The sequence below is a fragment of the Harpia harpyja genome, chromosome 8 (genome assembly GCF_026419915.1).
Source record: "Harpia harpyja isolate bHarHar1 chromosome 8, bHarHar1 primary haplotype, whole genome shotgun sequence".
NCBI classification, from domain to species: Eukaryota; Metazoa; Chordata; class Aves; order Accipitriformes; family Accipitridae; genus Harpia; species Harpia harpyja.
In genome coordinates, this window is record NC_068947.1 from 385,063 (window position 1) to 407,494 (window position 22,432).

The 22,432-nt window shown below is 38.4% G+C and overlaps 1 protein-coding gene across 3 annotated transcripts in view; it reads left to right on the plus strand.

Moving 5' to 3' along the window:
- Positions 1 to 22,432, plus strand: part of CDKL5 (cyclin dependent kinase like 5) — a 133,419-nt gene that overhangs the window by 65,093 nt on the left and 45,894 nt on the right. For all 3 annotated transcript variants that reach the window (XM_052794302.1, XM_052794301.1, XM_052794303.1), the window contains exons 4-7: positions 9,687 to 9,732; positions 12,722 to 12,858; positions 16,432 to 16,552; positions 17,742 to 17,801. In XM_052794302.1, coding sequence (XP_052650262.1) covers positions 9,687 to 9,732; positions 12,722 to 12,858; positions 16,432 to 16,552; positions 17,742 to 17,801 — 364 coding nt within the window. The remainder of the gene's footprint in view (positions 1 to 9,686; positions 9,733 to 12,721; positions 12,859 to 16,431; positions 16,553 to 17,741; positions 17,802 to 22,432) is intronic.

A 22,432-nucleotide genomic window follows, 5' to 3' on the forward strand; every position in this document is an offset into this window, starting at 1 on the left:
AATTTACTTAGTATTTAAAAATTATTAAAAGAGAATTAATACTGGAGCTTATATGATGGATGGACAAGTGCTTTAGGGAAGATGGGCTCAAAAGACAAAGAGGGGTGAGGTTTCCTTTTGTGTGAAGGAGTATCTCAGATACATGGAGGTCTTTTCTGGGGTGGATGACAGTGTGGTTGAGAGCCTGTGGTTCAGAATTAGCGGTGAGACCAGAAACTGTGGCATTGTATTGGGACTTTGTTGTAGACCACCTGATCAGGGTGAAGAAGTAGGCAAAGCCTTTAAACAGATGACGAAATTTCTGAATCTCAGACCCTGGATTTCATGGGGGACTTTAACTTCCCTGGTGTCTGCTGGAAGGGCAACATGGTGGGATGTAAGTGGTCCCAGAGATTTATGGAGGATATCAGGGAAAATTGCTTGACACACGTGCTGGAAGGGTCGGCCAGATTATTCTTATAATTGGCTACAATGGCTGTGAAATAGTGGAGCTCAAGATCATGAATACATTGAGAGGGGGGAAAAAGTAACAGAATACAGGCCTTAAACAGAGAGTATGCAAGAAACTGGTGGGTGGGGAGCTCATGGGAGGCAGCTCTAAAAGGCAAGGGAAAGCTGGCAGTCCTTTAAGAACAATATCCTTCAAGCACAAGAATGGCCCATCTCAGTGCTTAGAAAAGCAAGTAGACTTCTCAGGAGACTGACTTGGCTAAGCAGGGAGTTCATGGTGGAGGTCCAGTGAAAAAAAGCTTGTATACAGGAGGTAGAAGCACACATAGGCTGCAAAGGAGGAATTCGGAAACATTGCTTGGGTGGACCTGCATAGTGTCAGGAAAGCCAGAGCTCAGCTGGAGTTGAGACTTGCAAGGGCAGCACAAAGGGCTTCTAGTCCTACTTTGGTAGTGAAAAGCTGAACAAGGGAAGTGTGGGCCCATTGCTGAGTGGGGCAGGCAATTTAGTGACAGCAGAGCCAGATAAAGTCTGAGGTGCTGAGTGCCGCCTTTGCCTTGGTTTTCACCAGCAAAGTCTCCCAGGTCTCTGTGCTTAGTGAAAGGGCTGAGGAAGAAGATGAATTACCAGCCACTCAGCCTATACAGCTTAATGGGACCAGATGGGCAGCATCCAAAGGTACTCAGTCCTTGCAGCAGGACAGGGTTTGATTGTCTTTTGAAAGGTGGTGGAGACTTGAGTGAGGTACTTGATGAAAAGAGAAGGGACCAACTTTTTTTTTTTTTTTTTTTTAATTAAAAGAAACAAACAAAACCCCATTCCGGCCAATTTTACCCGCGATTGGAAAATCCAAATGTGATTTCCGTGCATTTCCCATACATGCTTAAACTGAATATGTGCTTTGATTGATTTTCTTTTCATGTGCTGGTAGACCTGGAAAGATGATATGATTAAGATACAAATTTAGGTATGTATGTGTGCACCTGTACAAGTGTCTAAACTCCCTCTATAGTCAATGGAAATCTAGTCAAGGAATAGAGGGAAGTTCAATTCATGCTTCTTTGGGGATGAAAGGTACATTTTAGTTGCCTAAGGATAAGCTCCTACTGCTATTGGCAATACCTGGGAAGCTATACCTTACCTCTAGCTTCTGCTCTAGGAGGTATGCATCTCTGTAAGTCCCCTGTCATTTCTGCCAGTACCATGTGAGTGTTGTAGATACCTAGGGAATCTTGAACACTACTAGATGCCTATGTTTAAGCTGCTGAATCATGTCTCGAGTGACTGGTCAACTTAGAGCTCTCCAGCTCTGCTTGTTGTAGTAGAAGCTTGAATAGACAACTCACATGCAGGGATCTGAATTTAGATAAGATATCTCAATCTGAAACTGAATTCCACCTGAAGAGTTTTGGCCTCAGGAACCTGCTTGACAAGTTTGCCTTTGGCTTGTAGTAAATCTTGTTTTACAGATTAAAGAAAATGCTATTGACTGTTGATAAGAAAAAAGAGAAAAATTTAAATTGTGAAAGTACCAGATAAATTGTATCAATTGCAGAACTAAAGCTTGAACTGTGATGAACTTCAAAACTTTAGCTAATCACTGAAACAATTTTGATGCTCGAAGTTAGAATAATACTGAAGACTTTGGTACTGATGCATGTTTTAAAAAAAAAAAAAAAAGAACAAAACAAATATTTTCCAATAAGTTCTACCTACTCTTGAGTTACAAAGTACCCAGGGAAGGAGCATTACATTAGTAATAAAAAAGAATTAAGAAATGCAATGTAATTATAAATGCCTTGCTGACATCTGCATTTGTGGAGTCAAGAGTATCTTAAAGGAAGCCATAAAGGTAGTACAGGTTGCCTTCCTGCTTTTTCCACTTTCTTATCACTTGTACTCCAACTGTCAAGATTATGCTATAAGAAGTAATTAAATAATGCTGGTATCTGCCCAACGTAGTATTATGCTATTTATAAATAGCTTGATTTTTTTATTCCACAAATGTTCACAATTTCCAGTGTTAACAGACCAAAAAAAAAAAATCAGATAGAACTGGAAGAGGACTGAGGTCTGAAGCTGAAATTACTATTATTGGCATTTCAGTATCAGAAAAATTTTATAGCCATTTGCTGAATTTGGATTCTGTTTTACATCTAGGTTTGTGATCAAACAATACTGTCAAATTGTAAAATGATACAGATTAGTGTTGCAACAGGATGAAATGAAGGCCAGATTATTAAAAAATTTGCTACAATAATACTAGTTTACCATGGAAAGCCAGAACAGCTGCATTTATAGTATTTAAAAGCTGCTTTTTATTCCACATCCTTTTCATTACACTATTGTACAAATTCTTTGGGAATACATATTTACTTTCTTGCTTGGAGAAAATTGTGAATAAATGTGAAAAATCCATTTGAAGCAATGAAAGTTTCAATGCTAACCACTATCATCAGCCTGGTAGTTAGTAGAAAATACTGAGTGGGTTCACTTCCTTCAAGTGTTCTTTTCAGGGTAGTATTTTAGCATTGTAGGACTGTTTAAATGCTAATGTTATAACCTTGGGTTAAGGAAAGTGCTAATTGCCAATGTTTATGAAGAGCCAGCATTCAGCATAATGTAAAAGAGGAGGCAGGGAGAATTTGCACAGAGCTAACTTCAGTCTAAAGAAACAAGTCCTTGCAGGCTTCCTCGGGAGCCTAGGGACGTGGCTTCCTCCATTTCGGCAGAGGTGACCGAGAGCTCCTTAACTGTACTTATGCTCTGAATCACTCCGTGCACCACTGCCCATCTGAAATGACAGTGGGAGGGACTAGCCTGCAAGGCTAAGATTAGTCTTTGTAACTTCTGGGGAAAGTAGAAGGAAAAAAACCCAAACCATGAATTGGTAGATTTCAAGTTTTTGAAGAATCTAAAGTGCATACATTGTAATGTGCTCCTCAGGATTCAGGTGTGCCTCCTAATAACTGCTTAAAGCAGAATCAGCTACAGCAGGTTGCTACCAAACTTGTCGTTTTGGATTTCGGATATCAAAGGCTATTCAGAGTATCTCCAGGGATGGGGACATTCAAGACTGGTTGAGAGGTGCCTTCCAGCCCCAGCTGTCCTGCGAGCCTCTAAACTTACCGCAGTCTGGCAAGCCTCTGCCACCGGTGGAGGGGGGACGCTTTGGTCTCTCTCGAGCCTGCCATGGGGGCTGTGGCAGTTCAGAGGGGGACCCTGATCTGTGAGCCTCTGGATACAGATGGGCCCCTCATTTGGCTTACAGATTCGTCCAACGGTTGGGTGAGAAATGCTTGCTGTTCATGCTTCCCTTAAATTACACTTGATTTAAACCAGAGGAATAAAACAGGTAATGCAGGCATTTACTGGTAACATCTGAACAGACAACACAGTTGTTGCAAGTGTTTATGAAAGACATAGATAAAGAAATCAGAGAAACTGTTTCAATCTGCTTGCAGTTTTTTAAAAAAGTCTCTTTCCATCATTGCACATGCTTACTGTCATTTCCTGACAAACTGGTAGCTAAAGGTTTCAGCCGTTTCTTATGCTTCTTTCCCCAGTGGAATAGCTGAGCTTTTATAGCTGTTCCTCCTTGGAAATCTTCCAGTGGGTCCAGAGTGGCTCAAGCTTTATCTAGTCCTCCTTTTGTTTTTCCTCAACTAGGACACAGAGTGGCCATCTTCTTTAAATTGGGCATGTGAAGTATATAAACCTTTGTTCCGTTAAGAGTCTTCTCCTGCACTTAGCTAGTTAGTAAAGAACATTGAGCTTTCAAGAGATAGAACTGGTTTGTGGTGATTCATTCTAGATGCTTCTTCTCAAGTAAACTGTAACATGTATGTGTCGGAAAAATTCTAACCAATTTTCCAGTAAATAAAGGCATTGTGATAACTCAGACATACTGTTCTGCCATTATTTAACAGAGGGTCTGTGTCTTCCTAAAAATAAATAGGACTTTTGGATTAGGAGGTAATTTCCTGGAAGTTCGCCTATGCTAAGAGTGATATTTCATAGATAAACCAAGTGTGGGGGTTTTTTAACTGAAAAAATAGAATTACAGTTTTTCTCAAGGGAGAAATATAAGATTAAAACAGAGAAACACCTCTTGAGGGAAATTCTCTGAAGTATTCTCCGAAGGTGTACAAGAATACATAGTGCCATGACTTATACTTTCCAATGTCAGACTGTTTGAAAAAAGAAATTGAATCCATCATCTTGCACATCCCTCTCTCTTCTACAGAGAATATTCTAAGATACTCCACTAGATTTTGCAAGTAATGTTGCAAAATTCCAGCACCTAATATTAGAAGTCTTGAGAAGATAGAAGCTGTGTTCTGATCTGTTAGGACTGCCCGAAGGTAGCAGTGTTTTAAGGCAGAATGCAAATGGAGTCAGGGCAGTGTCTGGGCGAGGTTTTAAGGACCTGATGTACATGCAGGTAACAATGCCTGTTACCTCTCAGAACTTGCATTGCGGTGTAGCTTGGCTTAAGTTGAAAGACTTTTGTAATGACAAATGTTACAGTTACGATACATTGATCAATACTGACTAAAAAGTTAATATTTTCTGTTCTTGTTTCGAGAGTAACTTTGAAAAATGAATTTGCTGGTTTTTTAGAAGTTTCATTTTAAGCAACTCATGAAAAATAAATGCTTTACTGTCTTGTAATGGTTTCATGGGCTTTTGTTGCCTCACTGGTGATTGCTTAATATTCTGTGATTTTTGCTAGAATAAACATTATTGAAAGATCAATTCTAAACACTTAAATGTTGAAGAATGTAATAATGCCTATGCAAGTTGAAGTAGAACTGTACTACTTTGTTCAGAAAAGACATGAGCCATAGCATATGTTTGGCTGAATTTTGTTGATTTTTTTAATGTATGTCTTTGTTGTGGCAAACTAAATTGTATGAATGTAATTATGGATTGGTGAGGATCAAATCACAGATTCTTGCTTGCTTCTAAGTTATTTTTATAAAGTGTGACTTTTATTTATAAGTAGAGAATGTGATTGATTTAACTTTTTCTAGCAGAAGTTAAGCATGTGTTTATCTTTGGGTCTTATAGCCTCATACTTGTACAGATGGAAAACATGAGCCAATCACAGAATATGCCATATCATATCTTAATGTGCCATTTAATATATCAGCATAAAACCCTGATGTGATGTACTAGATATTGCTTGAGCAGCACTGTCTGAGTAAAGGCAGCAACATGCTGCTGCTTCATGGCATGTGCTCAGTACTGACTATTGCTGTCTGTTGATTTTTATAAACATTTAGTCTTTCAGTTGCTTAAAAAAAGCCACGCTTGAGAAATTCTTGTAATCATATAGGGTGAGGCAGTAAAATTACAGCTGAATGATGTAACTTTGTGAAGGACATAAGATTATCTGTTTTTCAAGAATCTTTTGTGTACCTATGCTTTGTGTCAAATTTTCCTTGATAAGCAAAATAGAAAGGAAAAAAAAATCCTAATGGAAATCTGAAACGAAATAGGGACAAACGTTTGATGAGATGGTTTTGTCACATGAATTTTTCAAGAACAGCGTATAGTTTGGTAGGATATGTTTCTCTTTCCAGATGAGAATGGTTATAGTTGTAAGATCTTGAGTTACGCTGAGGGGCACCTTTCTTCTTGAGTACTCCCATCATTAACATCAAGGATTTTTCTAGAAAATGAGAGGTACATTCCTGCACTATTTTGGAAGAGTACTGTCATGCCATGTATATTATGTAGAGACAATGGAAAAATAGGAGATCTCTGTCCTTTAAATGAGGTAAAATGAAATGCTTTCAAATCAGGGAACTCTCCTAGTTTGATACTGGTCACAGAAAATACTAGGTGCTACAATCTTGTGAGGAAACCTGGGAGAGAAGTTTCTGGGTGGCTAGCAGAAGAGCAGTGAGAACTGCTCGGTTCCCATAAGGATACTCACCTCTCATCCGTGGCTAAGTGGACAGACACTTTTCTGCAGAGGCAATTCCCACGCATATTTTGAGGTAAAGGAAAGGACTGAGCCCTAGCATGCAGTCATTCCCATCTCCAGGACTGGAGATACTCTTTTCCCATGAACAGGTATCTCCTTCCTCCTCTCTCTCTCTCTATGTTTATATATAAAGCAAATAGAATAGTCAGGGATTAAGAAATTTTTGTCTTACCCTTATTAAATGGTATCAGCAGGTTTGTACATGGAGAAGAGACATATTTTGCCCCATTTTAGACACAGGTAATCATGGAGTCTGAATAATCAGTTTGTGTACGTCTCTAACTTTTACACAAAGTGTTTTCAGTAATATTCATCTGTTGTTGCATACTTAGCTGTAAAACAGTGCTTTTCCTATAGTTTTATAACACAGAATATTTATAATACATGTGCTCAATAAGCAGAGGTAATACCAATGCTGAGAGATTTGACTCGTACATTCGCAAATTTGCCGTTGCCTCAGAACAGAAAGTGAAATATTGAGGCCAGAATTTTTTAGTAGAACAAGATAATGAGATGCTTAGTAATAAATGTAGCTGAGTGAAGCAGAACTACAGCTAAGTGAACTCAAATTTTCATACTTCATGATATAAGCTAGTAGTAGTAAGCAGTAGAGATCAGAAAGGATATCCTGTGTTCCATAAAGAGCACAGAATATGTAGGATTACTTGAGTTTTTTTTCCTTGACATTCATTGAAGTTTCAAACATTGAATCAACTAGTAACAGCTTATCTACCTAGATGATACATTAATTAGATACGAGAATTTTCCATGCTAGGAGTTGGATACTGACTTATTGTTTAAGTGGGATTTCTGCAATCAGACTGAACATTGTTTTCAGTACTGTTTCAGAGTACAGTCTTGAAAAAAAACTTTTTGAAATGCAAAAAAGATATTTTAAAGAATGACAATTCTATTTTGGAGAATGGCAATTTGGCCTGTTTTTGAGGAGCAGAGAACCAGATCCACAAAAGAGCTCAGATCTCCAAGAGGACTTCTAAGTAAAGGTTTAAGTAACAAAGTCTAAATTCGATCTGTAAAGAACCTTTCAGATTCCCACAGGAGTCTGAATTTTCACTGTTGAATTCCTCACTGCTGAAGGCTCTGCTTTTCTTTGTATCCCTGATTCTGTCCATCTTCTCAGGGCTTAGCAATGTGGTATCTGTGTGCTTTGCACCTAGTGCGTGTCAGTACTTGTTTGAAACTTCAGGTGTGCTCTGCATCTCTAGAGCCTGGCAGCTCTAGCATCTGTCTCCTAAGTAGATATCAGGAGTCAAATAAGCTAAATTTACTCACCCTCTTAGCAGTGTTCCTTCATAGTGCTAGTAACTATTACTATTATTCCTATAGTTAGATTTAATAAATATAGCAATACTATAATTTAGTAGTAACAATATAACCGGCAAAATAGTCTGTTCAGTTTAGTTTAGACCATTAAGTTTGTAAGCTTCCTAAAACAAAATATTTAGGAACTGTATTTGACATAAAAGCTATAGATAAGCCAGTCAGAATCACTCTGAGCCTGAAATGCCTATTATCTCCTCAATTCTGATATCTCTTTCTTTGCTGTTCTGTAAATTGGTTGAGCAAAGAGTAGCGCTTCGACCTTTGTAGTATCTCAGCTGAATTTGTGTGATGTATCAGCCTTCAGATTAGACCAGTGTACATGAAGGGTAGGTTTTGGTAGCAGAAAAGCAATGCAAGTCCTCTCTAAGAGTTAGTAGCATGTGTTGCTTCTGCTGAACTGACCTTCTTCAGTGTGACATAAATATAGTTTTGTCACAAATTAATACACAACATAATGCTTCCAAGTTTTTCTGATAGATGCTATGAGTGATGATGGAAGGATTTTTTTTTTTTTTCAAACATGCAAATTATACACACACACACACACATATATATATTCTTATGTTTGTTTGCAAACTCATTTTTATTGATTTTTTGTTCATAGTAGTATTGATTTTCAATTAAAGGCCTTAAAAGGCATTATTCACTACCTACAGTAGTCTTTCCAGGTGCTTTTATTTTAAATGGGATCAGGTGTTTTACAGCTTCATGTGTATGACAATTTGAACTGAAAAACAGAGTAAATGTTTGTGCTATTCAGTACTTGGTTATGCAGATGTCTTCAGGCATTCCAGAAGGGCTTCACCTTTTTATTGCTGTTTCCAATCCAGCCTTTGTATGCTATTAATAGTGGGATATTGGGTTGGGTGGTTTTTTTTTTGTTGTTGTTGTTTTTTTTTTTAAAACTGTGCTGCTTGGAAAAGGTGTGTAAGCTAGGTTTAGCTCATCAAGTGACCCAGGTAGCCTGCTGCCTGTCTGCTCACGTGCCATTACTCTGTGACCTTAAAGCTTCTTCCCCATCCTGTTACTAAAATTGAGGTGCTGCATCATTGCATTTAACAGACCTGCACTAGTCATGTCATGTTGGCTATATTTTGGCCGTGTGCTAAATGCATTCCTGCATTTGTCCAACAAGACAAATGTCTTCATTTAAGAGAAAAATGTGACCTATGATGATCAGGTTTGGTGAGAATAGACTAGAGGAATGCAAAGGCAGGCAGGCATTAAGAAGTTATCACCTATGACTGTATAGTAAACACAGATTAACGCTTTCAAATGCAATTAGTGATTCTGATTTTGGATATGCTTCCTTTAAGACGACAACTTTTTTTTTAAGGAGGCATTGAGAATTTTACTTTTCTAAAATCATGTTCTTTGTGGATATTTGAACTTGGAAGCCCAAAAACTTTTGGCAACCAAAATTACAGGTCTCATTGTAAGCCTTAGTCTGCCACATGCTAGTACAGTATTTTCATTTCAGCTCACAACGATAAGCACCCACACTCATAATTTGGTTAGATAAAAGATTGTTTGACTTTCAGAATAACTAAGCAACGAGAGTCACAGGGACAGGTCTTCTGAAAATGTAATTGATATCTGGTACAAGGTATTAAAATATGAATTTTTGGCATTTAACTTTTTTTTTCATATTGGTGTTCCTAATTGTGACACATCTGCTACATGTGGCTTTGTATTGCATTTGGCCTGATCACTGAGGTATTTACCAGATTTTTAATAAATTTTGGTTTGCATTTTGAAATTTCTCTGGATGCTGTGGTTTGGGTTTTTTTGTTTGTTTGTTTTTGGGTTTTTTTGTCTGATGATCAGGTAAAAAAAAAAAAAGAGAAAACACACAACAGATCTTGCTCATTTCCCTTTCTTTGCTTTTGTTTTACAGGAGACACATGAAATTGTGGCTATCAAGAAATTCAAAGACAGTGAAGGTAACCTTTTCTGCTGCATAATGTCATGTCAATAACTATGTTGTTAATATCTCTCCAGTTACAATAAGAAGTCGCATATATCAAGACATGATTTAAAAACGATGATTTATTAGCTCTGTGAATATTCAAGGCACTTGATCCTTCATACCTGCCTAGCGACTGCAACTAGATAACTACCTGTCTTTCTTGGTGCATGTACCTTAACACGACTGAGATTGTGGTGCCATACACAGTAGTAAGATCTACCACTTGGAGACTCGATGTGATCAGAAAATGGCAAAAATTCCTCTTGTAGTAGTGGCTTTCAGAGTCTTTGGGCTTTACCACCCTTAATCTGTGGGAGGGGATCTAAATGTTAGGGGGACTTGAAGGGGTAAAAGGAGAAGCCTGAGAGAAGTCGCCGTGAAGTTCAGTGGTACGAAGAGGAATCGAGGAGCGCTTGGGGATCCGCGGGAGGATTTGAGGGAGTTGTGTGGCGAGGCAGCAGTGCTGCCCTCCCCTCAGCAGGCTCTGCTCACCACAGGAGACTTGCTCTTTGCCCCCTCACAGCAGCCTCTGTGTACTCTCCAGTGTTGCTGAGTTTGCTGAGAGGGGGGAAGAGCCGACTCCTGCAAGGCTTACTGTTGCTGGCAAAGTCGGTGGCAGGAGACAGGTCACGTGGAAATTGCTGCCAGTGCTGCACACACCTATTCCTCTGATAAAACCAAAGATCTGTACAAGGCTGGCTGTCTGACCTGTGCTCGTTGGGGGACAGCAAATTCCAGTACCCTATCATAGGCAAAACTGGTGATCAACCACGAGAGAACTGTCTGCTTCGCATACATCAGAAGTTAACGCTGATCCCTAATGGCCTAGCACAAACAGAAGGAGAAGCCAAGTATGAAGTAATAAGAGGAGTCATCCCAGTCTGAGGCGATGGCAGCAATGATTTGCCATAGACCAAGGCTTTAGCTGAAAACTAATGATGTGGTTTAAAGAAACAGCAGCCACTTTATTTTAGCAAACTTTTCTTTTTTGTTATTGTTACAGGATTGCTGGTGGCCCTGGAGGTGTGGTTGGTTACAAGGACTGTAATTTTCAGAGTCAGTTAGACACAGCAAAGTCTGATTTGTGTCTGTTTTATGCAATGCGAACTCTTTGCTTTGCAGCTGATTTTGCCAGACACTTGAAGAGTATATTTGATGCATTTTTTAGAAATCTGTTTTAAATCCCTGTTAAATAACGTAGGAGATAATTTAATTGTGGTGACCATCTTGACCAGGTCATGAGAGTACTTCAGAATTCGTTTTTGGAACTCGATATGGCTATGCAGTACAGATCCTAGGCAATGAGTCTCAGTATTAAGCCCTAAACGGGATTATTATATTAGCCTGTCTACCAAAAAATGAAAACAAAAAATACAACATTGCCATTAGGTCTGGCTTTCCTGGAGTGTTATGTAATACCAGTTTACATGACTGATGTCTGCTTTTCAGAGTTTTAGGTAGTTGTTTACAAGTTTCAGGAAATATGACAGAAGTTCTTTTGATGGATGTGATTCAGCCCATTTCACATCTGTCTTTTTAATATGGTAGTTCATTAGAAATCTGAAGATACTGTAATTGTTTCTATTGCCATTTTTCTTTCACTTAATTTTTGCTGTTGACATATTCATGCTAAATGCGCTGGAAAGAGTGTATCTAGTTATAGATGAAATTATGTAATCAGGCTGATGCAAGCCAACACTGAGCACTCAGTTTTAAAATGAAATGATTTAGATTGCTCTAAATTATATATTTTTTTAATCAAAACATTTGTGATGATAGTATTTTGTTTTCCTCTTCTCTCCTGCTACTCTTCAATTTTATTTTTTTTCCTCTCTTCTGATGATGATGATATATGTTTGCATGACCTGCGTTATTCTCTCTCCCCTGCAAACCTGTTCTTGCCTTTTGCTTACTTGGAAAAACAATTTCTCTTCCTTGTTTCTTCTTCTTCAGTCTCTGACTGTCCTTGCGGTACATGAGCTGCAAATGTGATTTAGCTTTGAATTTATGCAGTCATATCCCATTTAATATCCCTCTGTTGTGGATAACAGTTCTAAGAGATTAAGAACCCTGCTTCTACATGTGCATGGGCAAATTTACTGAATTAATGGATTTCATTTTACTAAATGAAAAATAAAACCTAATGTAATCTGGTTTACTTGTCATTTCATTGGTAGTATCCTTTAGAAGCCAGTCATTTCAGGGCCCCTTGATGATAAGCAGTGTACGAAGCTTTAGTAAAACAGCACTCCTTTCTTGAACAGCTTTCAGACAACTAAATTGTCAAAACAACAGTTAAATTTCTTGACTCCTCAGAATCAGATTCAAGGCTTCATTGAATCAATACTTGCTCTACTGCTCTCTGTGGCTGCTGCACTGGTCTGCATTGGTGAATTTCCATTGAAAGCCTTGTGGGGAAACTTACAGGACTTACAGATCTGTGCTTCAGTCTTAAGATTTGTCATGGCTTTTGGAGAATAAAATTATTTTAGAATCAAACAGATTTCTTTGACATTGTTCAAATATGAGCTTTGCATTCCAGTGTTTCTACTGAGGACATATTAACCTTGCCAGTGCTTCATGCGTGCGACCTGTATTTGTGGGGTGGAGGATGTGTCTGTACGTCTTTTGAAGCATATTAGTGCTCTTCATAATGAACAAGATAGAAATGCAAATGATTTGGGTTTTATGATGACTTCTGCCACTGAAAACGTAGATGGGACTGATGGAAAGTCTGTGAGGGTTGCATAATGATAGCACACTCACCAGTTACCTCTGTTCCAGTGCAGAAGCATCCAGGCAGCAGAGAGAGTCCACAGTGGAAAATAAGCCTTTTTCTCTGTAATATCTAGAAACAGAATTTAATCAGGGGTTCAGAATAAAGGTTTATAACACTTGTTACTTGGGGGTTTTGTTTTGGTTTATAATAAGTTTTACTGTGTCATTTTTACTTTGCACTCTAGAAAATGAAGAAGTTAAAGAAACCACTTTACGAGAGCTTAAAATGCTTCGCACTTTGAAACAGGAGAACATAGTGGAGCTGAAAGAAGCCTTCAGAAGAAGAGGAAAATTATACTTAGTCTTTGAATATGTGGAAAAAGTGAGTTCAGTTTGTACTATCCTTGCTACAGTTAAATCATCAGCTTACTGGAAATACTTTTACTTTTAAAAATGAAGCTATTCTAATCTATAAAGAGGAACATCAGAAACTTTAATACAATCTGAATTGTTGTAATTAGACATTTATTGTGAGAAAGCAACACTGATAACTTTCCCATTGTTTCTACTTCATGTGTTGGTATTTTAAAAAAAAAAGTTCTTCCATATATGAACACAAACATGTTCAAATTATGTGGACTGGAATACATATCATTTGAAGAAAAATTTCAATCCAAATTCTAGAATCCAGCTTAATTGTAAAGCTTGTTAACTGTCCTGTGTTATGTTGTGTAATGAATCTTGACATGGTCTTTCAAAGCAAGATCATAGACTTTTGACCTTGGAATCTGTTTCAACTTTCTCCATCCTTCCCTGTTAAAAATAGGATTTGTTTCTATATTTCTTTAACAAGGCCGCTATCGATAGTTGCTTAGAAGGATTTGGCAAAGATCACTGTCATTATCTCCAATCCTGACCTCATTTGAAACGATTCCAAAATTTCCTTAGATTGGCCTACTGCTGCCAAGCATCCTGGTCCGTTTCCAGGGAGAAATAACCTAGAACAGATTGGTCTTTTGTTATTTTTGCAACCTTCGTGATGAAGGTAGACCTTCCCTCTGAGTTCTAACCATTTAGCATTTCTTGATGGAAATAATTAGATGGTATTCAGATACACACAGTAAAAATAAACGCAAGCTTAAATATATCTATCTCTGTAGCTTTCATGAGATATTGTTCCCTTGATTGAAATTTTCATTTAATATCCTGCCAGTGAGATGTTGCAGTCTAGCTGAGTGCTAGTCCTCTTCAGTCTATTCTCTCTCATGTAAAGATTCCTCACCTTAAATACTGTGTCTCCTTTACCTCAATGTGAAATTTACTATGTCTTATAACTTTACTGCATAATGTGAGGTGACCTATATTAGCTTACAGTTTGGCAGAAATCAGTTTTGTTTTTCATAGCAGATCAGCAACTTCTAATGTGGTGGATCTTCCTTCGATCTAACATCCAAAGCTTGACTTGTTCCACCCATGTTCTTTGTAATTGTTCCACGTGGAATGTCTTTGATCACGCACCAACTTAGAACATGCATTTAATTTTCTATTATAGTTTACTTGGCTAAGCTTTCCGTAGTAGTGGGTTGGAAGAGCAGCATAAGTAAAAGCCATGTAATTGATCCTGTAAGGAGTATACTTCAAAAATTGTTAATATTGGTAAAAACACAAGGCTGCAATATCTAACATTATTTGCATCAGAATAAAAGGATATAATGATAGAGGTAGATGTCATGTAGAGTCTGTGCCTAATGTAATTTCTATATTAATGGTCACCTTTGTTTTCAGTTAAACTTTGCAGTCCATGAACATTTCTCATTTTCAGATATGTCAAATAGTTTCCACAATAGTATCTTTGAAGACCAGGATGATTTCTGTACTTTTGGATGAGGGAAGGGTAGAAGGAATTAAATAAAATGTGGTATAGTAGGCTAATTTTTGTTTTAACTGGTGATGAACACCTTGTGTCCTTTAGGGAATCTTAGCTCTGCAGTACTCAATCCAGATTACTTAAATTGACATTTAGTCTAATCTCCTTTGTTCATCATCCCCTTAGTTAATGTCTTCATATAGGATTATGTCTCACTGTGTTGATGCTACTATTTTGGTATTTGTAACACTAACTTCTTGACTTACTTATCCAGATCCAGCTTCTGTGTGGACAAGAATCTAACTAAAATCAATACAATTACTTAACAGAAAATTCCTTTTCTCAGATCTGAAGTGTATTTCTAAGGAAACTTACACTCAAGCACATAAGTTCCAGTATTTATTCCCAGATTGCAAAACTTAGAAAGGTTTTCAAATATTATCAAAGTTTCCATTTGTTTTGTGTTATATTTGTGTTCATTAAAATACCTGACAAGAGAAAGCTCAAAGATTGTATTATACAGCTAAATAAAATGTTTGTCAAAGACAAGGTGAATTTATTTTAAATGAAAAATCTACAAATGCTCAAATCCATAATTAAATGAGTTGGGTAAGGCAATATAGCCAAAATACTTATTTCTATTTCAGTGTTCAGTAAATAAGAATTTTCTCTTTTCAAGCGGGCTGCTGTTGGCCATTATTCATTCAGGATTCAGTCTACAAACTCCATTGTGCTTCTAATTGTGCAAAATTAGAGACATTTGCTAACATAATGGGAATCTCTGTGTCCTTTTTCAAAGAGGAAATTGACTAGTATAAACAATCAGTTTATTTTCTTCCCTAGGTATATCTATAAACCAGTTAATATGGCCATAGTTACTGTAGTACAAATATGTCTAAGATCAATATAGCTGATATATAGCTATAGGATATTCCCTAGGTTACTATTTATGGCCCTATGAGGCGTTTTTATATCTGTTAACTTCATGTGCACTAACAGGCTTGTGTTGCTTTAACTATACCCATTCACAGACAGGCACAGTTTGTGATTAATCATGGCCCTGCTATGTCAAAGCAGCAGAACTAGCTTAATAATGAAGAAAACAGTATGTTAAAGCACAGTTGGATATTTACAAAATGCTGTGCTCTACTAAACTTTTCATATAGCCACACTGACCCAGTGTTTCTGTTTAAGCAACTTTTCATAACTAAATGACTTTTTAGAAGTTTTAGGGTAAGTGGTTTGATGACAGTTGTCCTAGTTTCAGCTGGGATAGAGTTAACTGTCTTCCTAGTAGCTGGTACAGTGCTATGTTTTGAGTTCAGTATGTGAAGAATGTTGGTAACACACTGATGTTTTCAGTTGTTGCTAAGGAGTGTTTAGACTAAAGTCAAGGATTTTTCAGCTTCTCATGCCCAGCTAGCAAGAAGGCTGGAGGGGCACAAGAAGTTGGGAGGGGACACAGCCAGGACAGCTGACCCAAACTGGCCGACGGGGTATTCCATACCGTGGGACGTCCCATCCAGTATAGGAACTGGGAAGTCGGGGCGGGGAATCGTTGGTCGGGGACTGGCTGGGTGTCGGTCGGCAGGTGGTGAGCAATTGCACTGCGCATCATTTGTACATTCCAATCCTTTTATTATTACTCTTGTCATTTTATTAGTGTTATCATTATCATTATTAGTTTCTTCTTTTCTGCTCTATTAAACCATTCTTATCTCAACCCACAAGTTTTACTTCTTTTCCCGATTTTCTCCCCCATCCCACTGGGTTGGGGGGGGGAGTGAGTGAGCGGCTGCATGGTGCTCAGTTGCTGGCTGGGGTTAAACCACGACACAGTCTTTTAAGGACTTGTGGTATATTTGTGGTTCGCTTTTAAGGATTATTGTCTTCACAAGTGCTTTCTCTAGAATGAAAACCGCTAGTAGTATGCTTATGATTAAAATACATTCCTGGAGTGTTAAAATACTGATTTTTGTATAGCCAGGCTCAGTGGCCTAAGTATCTTGCTTCGGAATGCTGAAAGCGTGTTATCTTCTAGCAACTACTATATAACTCTTTTAAATAATGTGTCTTTTAAACACTTAGAATATGCTTGAATTGCTAGAAGAAATGCCAAATGGAGTTCCACCAGAAAAAGTGAAAAGCTATATCTACCAGCTAATTAAAGCAATTCACTGGTGCCATAAGAATGATATTGTTCATAGAGGTAAGTGTATAGTTCTCCACATGGAAATAAGGCCCGGGTAGGAATTTGCTTTCTAAAGGGAAAGATGTTACAGCTTGAAGTAATTTGCATTTAATATAAATACAAGCAATTGCTTTATATCAACAGAAAAAAAGATCTGTAAATTTGGCTGGGTCTTAAGTCTGCTGCATGACTTCAGATTGTTTTAATACTAAATTCATCTGCATATAAAGCTTGCTGCCCACTGGCTTTGGAGTATGATATAAAGATTGTATCACATGCACAGTGAAGTGAAACTGCAGTACAGACTTTGCCAAAGGAAAAGGAATTTTTTTAAGCATTTCATGGTTCTCGGTCATTTCACTTTTGAATCTGGTAATAGAATATTAGGAGAGAAATAACCCAAAACTTAAAGTTTGGTCTTCCGTGTTTTACTTCTTAAGGCAGTTCCTCCCAGCTCCCATGAGTTCAGCTCTGTAGATGTACCTTCTCTCCTAAGCTTCAAGCACTCAGAGTACATACCTTGATGTGTGACTTTATCTAGGTTTAGGTATCGATCCTGATTTAATTAAATTCTGGTTTGCTTTGTGGCTTTGCAAGAGTAACATTTTTAATTAATGTTTCCAATAAATTAAAATTCTCATACAATATGCTATTTATATTTAAGACTGATCAAACATAAGCATGAGTCTGAAAATATTTTGTAGAATATAGTTTGAAAAGTGTCATGTATAGATACCACAATATCCCTATAGGAATAAAAAAAACGGACTTAAAACTGGACAACACATTTTTTCTAAACAAATTATGAGAGGTGATCAAGAAGGTCATCGTAACTGAAAATGTTGAGCACAATACACTTAGCATTTTATTGGTTAACTGGGTAATTAAATGTCAGTTCTTGGTATTATTTTGCAATATGCAATATTCTGCATGTTGGTTTGCTGCCCAGGACTATCTGTAAGCACCTTTTATCTTCCCATATTTTGTTGGGAAATGCTTTAAAAGACTTTAAAAGGCAGAAAATTAATTCTGCATGTTCACAGACTGAATTGCTGGAAGCTGTTTCAGCAGTTGCTCTTATAATGCTTCATTTAGGATTGCATGAATATCTCTAAATATGTTATAATGAAATAATATTTGTTGACAAAGTTCAAAATTAAAAAGAAGTTAATGGCGTTTTTTTTTCTCCCTCACTCTGATACTCCAGATATCAAGCCAGAGAATCTCTTAATAAGCCACAATGATGTTCTGAAGTTGTGTGACTTTGGTAAGTTCAATAGATAGATACCTGCTTCTTGCCTTTTTAAAGAAAATCTCTTGCAGTGGAGTTTTGCCTTATTCTTATAAGGAGTTCTACAGCATGTACTGTTTAAAACCCTTTTAGTGGTCAGAATTGATTACTTCTTCAGGTTTGTGGCTAGTACTTTAATCTGAAAGATCTCTGGGCTTAATATGCATACCCTGTGAAATACCTGTATTAACATGTCAGTAGAAACACTGCATTTATCTCTTCCTATATTTGACAGAGTTTTTACTAACAGTGTTATTGGCACCCAGCGGAGAACAGTGCAGATGATAAGCTGATTAGGAGGCTAGCAAAACTGTAGGTTTATCTGGCCTGCGTATTAAAAGAAAAGATAATTCTTCCTTGTTTAGTAAAGACAGAATAATCTTACGCTTTTTATTTGTTTTTTTTAAACCACTGGCTTTCATGGACGGTTACGTGCGTAGTTATAGGTCAGCTTTTACCCTTATGTTAATTAAGGAATTGTGTCCACATATGATCAGTAATTGAATGGCTGGAGGTTAGTCTCAGAGTTGTAATGTTAACTCTGATGTTTCCTGACCTATGAATACATGTTTAATGTCAGCTTTAAGGCGCTGAAGAATCAGCACCCAAGCGCAAGGTAAACTTTGCCCATGTACGTAATCCCCAGAAGACAGCAGGGCAGAGCGTACACTGTTCCAACAATCTGTATTTTTATTTTAAATGCTACATAAACACAGAATAAAATATTGTTCTCTCTAAAAAGCTTACAGTTTGGCTTGGTAAATAAAAACCAATTCCATAGTGCTGCCCAAGGGTGCTTTTCAGTGAGAGTGGTTTGAAAGCTGTCATTTCAAACCTCTGCAATTTTGAATGAAAAGAACAACTGCTAAAAAAAATGGATTGAAATAGTCTTTTAGGAACACAAAAAAGGCATTTGTCATTTGCAGTGCTGCTTATTTCTTTTAATCCTAAAGGCATTTTTGCTTAAGCATTCAGAAACAAAAACCATTCTAGGAAAAGCCTTAGAAGATTTGGTCCGCACGGGTTCTTTGAATTACGGGCAATTTATTCTGCAGTGTAGGGAACGGCACGGCTCTGACAGAGCAGCAGCACGCTGCCGCGCGGTGCCTTCAGTGCCCTCGGTGCCTGTGCCTTTTCAGTATCCACAGGCCTCCTGTCTGCACCGCTGTGGCTGCCGCCCTGTGCCCAGGCTGCCCTGGCACCGTCGCCTGGAGCTGGTGGGGCAGGACTTTTCCCTTACCCTACACTTATTTTGGGGGCCTTGCCCCTGCAAAGCAAACCCCACCGGGGCTGGAAGGGCCGGGGCTCGCCCGGGGGTGAAGGCTGGTGTCGCCCACACCTTGCCCCCTCGCCACCCCTTTGCCCCCAGCGCCGGCGGCGGTGGTTGGGGACCCAGTCGCTGCCTTGCGCAGAGCTTAACAGCCAATCGGTGGGCAGCGCCTGCCCCGACCAGTGTGTGCTCCAATCGGGGCTAACGGCATCACTGGCGGGAACAGCCAATGGGGGCGTGGGCGGGTCCTGATGGGAACCGTTGGCCCCCGCCTCCTGCCCGGCCACGCCCTAGCCCACCCTCCTTCCAGACTTTGGGGGGGCGTCCCCTGAAAATAACATTCACCATTAGAGTTGGCAAATGCCATCGGCTAACCAGTCTGGCGTGTGAACTTGTGTCAACATCCTCTGTGCAGCAGCATTACAGGAAAATAAAAAGCCAAACAAATGGTACGATCGTGTTCTGGACGTCGGTTTTCTCACAAGGTACAGGTGATGTGAATTTGGCTGTGAGCAGTGGTGCTCTCTGTGGTCCGCTGGCTTGCTCACACTGTATGCTCCAGCCACGTTCTCTTCCTGCTGTTGGAAAAGTCATGCAGTCACAATGTACTCGCGGTGCTCGGCACAATTGTGAGGAAGGCAACCTAAATTATGGGAATTTCTGTTGTTCTTATTGTTCACGTGGGCTAGTTTGAATTTTGATCAATGTTTCAGTTTTAGTTGAATTTGAAATTCCAGGCAGCTCTTACAATTTGGGATAAATTTTAATCTTTTAGCCTTATTGCTAATTGACATTATTGCTAGTAGCTTAAGCTTTTACTGTAAAATGTCCGTCAGAACGGTATTAGCCACAAGCCTGTCACATGTACAGATTAGGATATAAGAATTTGCCTTTTAACACGATTTAACATATGCTGTCTGCCTACCTAACTTAATTAATGTTTTGGAACACAGGTACTTGTCACATACAGTGCCACATTTCTCATGTGGTAACAAATGCAAAGAAAAGGTCTGTGCATCCATCCCAATGCAGATATTGAAGTAATTGGATGTTTCCGAATAGCCCAGTGGACAAAACAGCTCACATAGAAAAGTTCATAAATTTTTAACAAGATAGTTCTTCGTAATCCTTGTGCCATGTGTTCTGTACATATCGTGCTAGATAAAAATGAGATGGAATGTGGTGATTGCCTGGACACATGTTGTGTGGGTGTCATTTCTGCCAATAGAAGTGAAAAAAGAGAACAGTACAAAATGCCGATTATAGGAGATGCATCTGACTGTTGGAAATAGTTAGGCTTTCTGACTAGTGTGTTTGCTGTTTCAACACCAGGGCTTCAAAATTACTTGTTTTAGAAATCTCTTGATCTCTGTATGATGCGTAAGCATAGAAATCGTGAAATACAGGACTGGAAAAGGCCTCAAGAAATTCTCTAGTTCTTCCACCTACTCAAAGAAAGGATTAAGCATGCCTGTGTCATTCTTGACAGGTGTTTGCTTAGCTTACTCTTAAAATTCTGAATAATGGAGGTTCCCTAGTGTTCCTGGGCATCAGTTAAAGTACTTATGTGTCATTAATGTTAGAGTGCTTTACTTTATGTCTAACTTAAATTTGCCTTATTTCTCTATAAGAAACTGACAATCTTCTCCTTTTTTCCTTACATGTTTTTCCTTGACATCTCTCCTACCATGTTCTGAGTTGTTTAAAGTCCTTTCTCGAAATTTCTGATTTTGCTTGTTCTCCCTTCTTGCATCGTGATGCATTTGCAAACTATTGCTTTCATGGTTGTTCTCACCTTAATCACCTTCTGTCTTCATCTTCTAATCTATTCCTTCTCACCGTTTAGAGTTTGGTCTAATCTTCTCATAGTTACCTTCTCTTATTTTTGTATCAGAAAATTCTTCCCGATACCTCAGCACAATTTGGAGGAACAATAAGCTAACTCCACCATGACAAAAAAAAGTAATTGTGCCCTTAGAAAGGTATTATGCTTTTTTGAATTATTAATTCTGTCCATCCTCTTTCAGCGTGGTGTCATAGAGTCAGAGCGGTAGTGAATCCATAAAATGGTTTCTTACATCACCCAACAATATATAGATGGCACTGAAGCCCATGACAATAATTTTCATTTCTGTCTTCACCAAATCCATGCTGCACCTAGCCTGTAAAGTTGGGGGCTGATTTTTCAGACTACATTAGCTGCTGCTGATTTCTAGACATAGTTAGTAGCTCCTGACTGTGACCAAGTTCCAGTAGACTGGCCTAGGGGGAGGAGGATGCATCCTTGACTTGTTGATTCTTCTGGTGCACATGGGCTTGTGGGCTGCCAGGCTTATGCATTACATTAGCACATGTGTTTATTTGTATCATGTGACATCTTTTCTCCCCCCTGCCCCCTTCACTTTGGGGCTTCCCACTTGCTTTGGCTGTCCCATTTCTTCAGTGTAGCTCCTGGTTATCTTCCCTCTCTTCTTTAAACACATGAATGAAAGATTTTTTTTTTCGCTGACAAGATTAATCAGATAGGTCATGTAATTTGAAACAGAAACAGGGCTGCCTAAGCAGTTCTAAATATAGTAATGTTTAGAAAATTACTCAATCCCAATGTTATAAGTAATAAAAAATTCCTTACCAGCTTTTCTCCAGCAGCATCAGTAATGTTCATTAACCTTTATAGGAACAGATCAGAATTATTATTATTTTGGGACAACTTTGAAATATCTGTTCCTCATCATACATGCCTTTTAGTTTACTCACTCTTGAAGGTAGAGGTATCTTGCAAAAAGTAACAGCTGTAACCTATGTCAGTAACAAATTTATCATTGTTTTCTCAAATCAGTAGTCTAATAATAATGATCTGCATCCAAACCTTTACTTCAACTTGGAGTAAATTAGTGTTCCACAGGTGTGAGCGGGGCTGGGCTTCCTCACACTAAGCTGCCAAATGAGGTACACTTTCAGAATACTAAAAAAAAAAAAAAAAAAAATTACCACCTTACAAGCATAGTTATGTGGGAAAAGCAATTTTGGCAGCTTCTGCATAAGAACTCAGACATCAAGAAAAATTACTATTACATTTAAGTAGCACTTATTGATTCTGAAAATGAAATTATGCCTTATACCCCTGCAACACTTTGGAATTTTATTCTTTCTTCATCACTCATGCAATAATGGAAAGAGTCATAGTGATTTCACTGAAGTGAATTTTGGACCAAGCTTTAATGCTACATCCCAGTAAGAAAGCATTTTGAAATGTTGCTTCTGCATTTCAGTCCCGAAAATTTGTCTCAGTTTGAGCTCTAGTAAGGAGCCTACACATCTGGAGTCCTGCTGCTGA